Raw genomic sequence first — 6,096 nt, 5'->3', positions numbered from 1 at the left:
ATTGTTTGATGTATTTGAGTTAATTTTGATTAGTTTCGAGCTATTTGGAGGTCGGAACACGCGTGATGGGATTCTTGGAGCATCGCTTGGCTTGCTCGGTGTCAGAATTAACTTATTTAAGATAAGTAACTCTTCTAAACTTAGTGCTGAGGGTATAAAACCCCGAATTATATTTTATGTGATTGGCATTGAGGTGAGCACATGCTAGGTGACGGGCGTGTGGGCGTTCACCCTATGAGTTGCGACTCTGTTGATTCCAGGGCACTGAATAGTGGCTCTATTTTATTGTTATTTGTATTTTCACCAATATTTGTGATAAGATAAATGTGTTGTACATCATGTTAGATATCATGTTTAGGCTTTATGCTGATAATGTTGGGGCCTATAGTGGCCGTTTCTGGCTGTCATCTCATTGAATTCATTGATATTTCGTACTCAGTCACATTCATGCATTCATATCATATCTCAGTCTCAGTTGTTACTCATTGATACATCATATCATTATTCCGATTCAGTTTTCATGACATTGTAAGCCCGTGGGTAAGACTGGAGACATTGATGACTGAGTGAGGCCGAGAGCCTGATTATGAGTGACAGTTATGGGATCAGGCTGCACGCCGCAACAGATTATGGATTCTACCTTCATTGGCTTGTTATAGCGCTTGGGCTGAAGGAGCTCCTTCGGAGTCTACACACCCTCAGTGAACGCGGATGATATTATTGAGGGATGGATTTCCCTGGACATGGATTTGTCTGAAGTACTTGATTACATTCAGGGATGGATCTTCCCTTGGTATGGAAATGGATCTTCTCTATGAGGCTGGATTGGCCTGATTCCTCGATACTGGGTGACTTATAGTTAGTGATATATATATATTTCGGGATGGATCTTCCTTGGGCCGTTTGGGCCATATACAGTACCGAGTGATTGATTATGATGAGTGGAAGGTGTGATATAGTGAGGTTGAGTACTCCGAGAGTGTGCGTACATGATTCATCTATGAGATACATGATATTGGCATGCATATATGGCATACATGCATAGAGATACATTTTCCTCATGGTGTACGGTATCCCGTCATACATGATATTTTACACACATTGATATGTGGTCATAGAGAGGTATCTCACACTTGATATCTAGAAAGAAAATGAAATATCTTATTTATTGTGGAAAGGGGTTTTGGAAAAGAAAATATAGTTTTTTTTAAACTATCTCATATTTCACGACGTTTTCGGTAAAGAATTTGAGTTTTCACTGATACTCTTGAAAGGCGGAACTATTTTGGGAAACTGTGAAAAAGCTGAACACTTTACTCTGAGTTACTTCCTTATTTATATGCTTTACATTATTATGAACTGTTATTGGATATTAATGTTGGACCCGACCTATGTTCCGGCTCGTCACTACTTTCAACTTGAGGTTAGACTTGTTACTTTTTGAGTATATGAGATCAGTTGTACTCATACTGCACTTCCTGCACATTACGTGCAGATCTCGGATGCCGATGTTGCTGCGTATTTCTGGATTTGAAGGTGTACCTGCATCTTTGATGTAGCTGCCTCTTGTTCATGATAGCCTTAGCTTTATAAAACTCTGTTTATATACTTTTCAAACAGAAGTTGTATTTTCTTCATATCTAATTTGTGAACTCTATTCTTAGAAGCTCATGATTTGTACTACCAGTCCTTGAAGAATGTATAAAATTCAGTTAACTTCTCTATTTAATTGTTTGGTTGACTTTAATGGAATTGAATAGTTATTAATTGGATTGCCTAGCGGGTTGGATTAGGTGTCATCGCGATTAGTGGATTTTGGGTCGTGACACCCTCCCTCCCTCTTTCTCTCTCCTCTCCCTCACTTTCTCTTTCTCTCTCCTCTCTCAAGAATTCACCGTCGACCCACTTCATCAAGTCAGTTTTGTTTTTTCTAGTGGCGGTTTCAGACCAAAATTGGGCCACAATTGGCTCTCTCTCATCTATATTGACCCTTTAGCACAGTGTATTTGCTCGTACTTCGATAATTTTGGGTATATATTTTTATTTCTCCTTTTCTTTTCTTAAGTTGTGATTATCTCTCATGAAGAATGATTTTTTATTTCTTTAGAAGTGAAGTACATGTGTCGTTGCTATTTATATTTGGTTGTGTACAACAAGATATTATATGGCGAAGGTGGTTATTGTTTCGAATTCAACTACATTTGAGCATTGTTTGTCGGCAGGAGCGGATCTATGTACATGATTCGGGGTGGTACGCCACCTGCAAGTTTCGGCGAAAACTTTATATATATATATATATGTAAATATGTATACCAAATAGGATATATATTTAAAGTGTCAACCCATAAAACAAAAGTGGCAAAGGTGCCAATGGCAAAGGTTTGCCTTTTTGTTCAGCAGGGCAATAGTTCGAATCCTGTTGGGAGAAAATAATATTTTGGCTTACATTCAGTTGCAATTTAAGGAGATTAAATACACTACACAGCACACTCTTCTATATTTTATATTAAATGTTTGACTTTTCTGTTTGTTTAATTAAGTATAAACAAATAAGATAAAATAATAATAAAAGTATTCTCTTATAATTAATATAGAAAGTTAAAATCCTTTTTGAGGATCTTTCCCAAATCCCAATTTTCAAAAGGTAAAACAAAGCCCCAACTCCCCAACTCCCTTACGCCACTTTCCCCTTTTCCTTTCTCCAATTCTCGCTGCTTCACCTTCATGCCACTGTTTCTGCTTCTTGCTTCTCTTTTAGACTTTAGCATTTATTTTGCTTTATCTTTCGGATGCTTCACACCTTTATTGCTCTACGCCCACCATTGTAAAGTTTCCTCATCTCCTCATGTTTATTTCTTAACCCTATGTGGCTATTTTTTTCCCATGAAATATATGTTCTTGCTCATGTTTTTGTTTTGTATTTAGTTGGATTTTAGTGTTCTTGCTAAACTTTATTGTCACTATTTTGATTTTTTTGTTATGTATTTCTTTGGGTGTGTTTGAAAATCAAATGCCTCTTATATGGTTTCACTGTAGAATTTAGTATCGTGGAAAGAACATCCCAAATAATTTTGATCAAGGAAAATTCAAAATTAACTCTATTTTAACGACGACAAAAATATTAGGGTAGGTTGAGTTATTTAAAATAACAAAACTTATTGATGGTATGACCTACTAGAAATTAGTCTATATTTTTCACTGGAATGAACTTCTATTTTATAGGAACTGAAGTGAGATGGATAAATTTGTCACGAGGTTGGACCATTCTCAACCAAGTCCTAGTTGTCAATCCTTGATCCAAGCGAATGCCAATCTTTCTTATCTTATAAATGAACTCCATTTGGGGTCACTTAAAGGCGATCCAGGAGAAAGAACACCTATTTCTGACTATAACCCTAGAATACGAGATGAAGTAAGGAAACATTACATTCAACAAGGTCCTTGTCAACCTTCCAAGCATCAATTTCCCAAAACTCTAATAGGAGGAAGAATGCGTCAATTTGTTCCAAGTTGGTTCAATGGTCAATTTTCTAAATGGTTGGAGTATAGTGTGAACAAAGATGCGGCATTTTGCTTATGTTGTTATTTGTTCAAAAATGAATTTATTCATGGAAGTGCGGGTGAATTTTATACAAAAAATGGTTTTAGGGATTGGAATAAGGGTCTTGAAAGATTGCGTTTACACGTTGGTGATGTTAATAGTGTCCGTGATAAATGTTTCAAGAAGATGCTAGATTTATCAAATCATCATCAATCAATTCAATTATTTTTGATAAGCACTCCGAGAAGTTAAAAAGTGAGTATCGAATGCATTTAGAAGCATCAATTGATGTGGCAAGACTTCTATTATTGTATGGATTGCCTTTTAGGGGCCATGACGAAAGTGAATCTTCAACAAATCAAGGCCTCTTTCAAGGATTCTTACGATGGCATGAGGACAAGCATCCAGATATGGGAAAAGTAATATTAGAAAATGCTCCACAAAATGATACTTTGACTTGCCCTATAATCCAAAAGGATATTATCAATGCTTGTGCAAAAGAAACATTAAAGGCTATAATTGGAGACTTGAATGGAGATTACTTTGGTATATTAGTTGATGAGTCCAAAGATATCTCACACAAAGAACAAATGGCTCTTGTTTTGTGTTATGTTGATAAGAATGGTGAAGTGGTAGAGCGATTTGTTGGTCTTGTTCATGTTAGTGATACATCAGCATGCTCATTGAAGGAAACAATCTACTCTTTGCTTTCAGACCACTCACTAAGTCCATCCCAAATACGTGGACAAGGTTATGATGGAGCTAGTAACATGAGGGGAGAGATAAGTGGTCTTAAGACTTTGATTATGAAATACAGCTCATCGGCATATTACATTCATTGCTTTGCTCATCAATTGCAATTAACACTTGTAGCTATGTCTAAAAAGCATTTGGATGTCGAAGACTTCTTCTGTCATGTTACAAATGTGTTAAATGTCATTGGAGTATCTTTTAAGCGCAGAGATTTGCTTCGCCATCTTCAAGCTGAAAAACTGGAGCAATTACTTGAGTCTGGTGAAATTCATACCGGGCGAGTACTAAATCAAGAACGCGGGCTTCAAAGACTAGGTGATACTCGTTGGGGATCACATTTCAAAACATTAGATAACTTTATTGTTATTTTCTCATCTATTATTCGTGTGCTTGAAGTGATTGAACATGAAGGTTCTACCTCAAATGAGAGAAATCAAGCAAAATATCTTTTGAGTGAGATAATAACATTTAAATTTGTTTTTATGCTTCACTTGATGTTGAAAGTTTTGGCAATGTCAAATGAGTTGAACAAGATCCTACAAAAGAGAGATCAAGATATTGTTAATGCCGTGAAGTTTCTTAAGATTACAAAGAAAAGATTGCAAGATATGAGGGAAACTGGATGGGAATCTTTGCTAGATGATGTTTCCTCATTTTGTCATATGCATGATATTATAATTCCCAAGATGGATGAATCCTATTTTCCTGGAAAGTCGAAGCGCAAGTCTTCTGGTATTTGTTATTCACACCACTTGCGTGTTGATATCTTTTATGCTGTAATTGATGTGCAACTTCAAGAGCTTAATGACCGTTTTGGTGTAGTGAGTAGCGAATTGCTTCTTGGGATGGCTAGCTTGAATCCAGTCAATTCTTTTGCTAATTTGATAAAGGTAGAATAATGGCTTTAACAAAATGTTACCCAAATGAGTTTGATGAAGTACAGATTCGAGACTTGAGTTATCAACTAGATACTTTCATAATTCATATGCGAGCTGGCAATCCCAAGTTCTCCAACTTGCAAGGAATTAGTGATTTGGCAAAAGCATTGGCTGAGACAAATTTTGTGGAGACTTATTCGTATGTTTATCTACTTGTGAAGTTAACTTTGATTTTACCTGTTGCTACCGCAACTGTAGAGAGAGCATTCTATCCATGAAGCAGATAAATAATGAAGAGCGGAACAGCATGGGTGATCAATATTTAAATGATTGTTTAGTTTGTTACATAGAGCGTGATGTATTTACAAATATAAGTAATGATGTCATTATTGATCGTTTTCAAAATATGAAAGCTCGTAGAGGACAATTGTAAATAGATTGTGTATGATATTAAAAATATTGTTGGAAGTTTTATGCTTTGCGTCAATTAGTTATAGTTATTATATTTTCTTTCGTTTGATCTATTTGTCTATATAAATAAAAAGGATGTATAACCCGAACCGACGCTCGAGTTGATCAAATCGATTATGTCGGCACCCGTAACCCCTAAATCCTGGATCCACCTCTGTTTGTCGGAGCTGGAGTTTGTTTTTTTATTCCAAGTTTATGCATTAAGTTGTTAACTGTGACATTAACGTTTTAGGTTTTTGAACTCTGACATTGGTTTATGTGTAAATATCTCTTTTATTTTTTCTTAGAAATCTTTGTGATTTTGGATTTTAAAAAGTGTTTTTGGAAGTGAAATGCATGTGTAGATGCTATTTGCAGTTAGTTTTATAAAATCAAATCTTCTATGGAAAGGGTAGATACTATTTCCTGTTGATCTATTGTCACGATCCAAATTCCACCATAAGGATCCTGATG

General features: G+C 35.8%; 1 protein-coding gene across 1 annotated transcript; it reads left to right on the top strand.

Annotated features, from left to right (window-relative positions):
* The first annotated feature begins 3,714 nt into the window (after positions 1-3,714).
* LOC107817546 (uncharacterized) lies at positions 3,715-5,193 on the top strand. The gene has a single exon (XM_016643404.2). The coding sequence runs from the start codon at positions 3,715-3,717 to the stop codon at positions 5,191-5,193; it is 1,479 nt and encodes a 492-aa protein (XP_016498890.2).
* The last annotated feature ends 903 nt before the right edge of the window (positions 5,194-6,096 follow it).

The sequence above is a fragment of the Nicotiana tabacum genome, chromosome 16 (genome assembly GCF_000715075.1).
Source record: "Nicotiana tabacum cultivar K326 chromosome 16, ASM71507v2, whole genome shotgun sequence".
Taxonomy (NCBI): Eukaryota; Viridiplantae; Streptophyta; class Magnoliopsida; order Solanales; family Solanaceae; genus Nicotiana; species Nicotiana tabacum.
Note: the sequence above shows the minus strand (reverse complement) of the source record. Positions and strands in the feature narration are given on the sequence as shown.

Bases quoted from the DNA above. Each gene is read 5' to 3' on its own strand.
- LOC107817546 (XM_016643404.2), top strand. From the start codon at position 3,715: ATGTTTCAAGAAGATGCTAGATTTATCAAATCATCATCAATCAATTCA.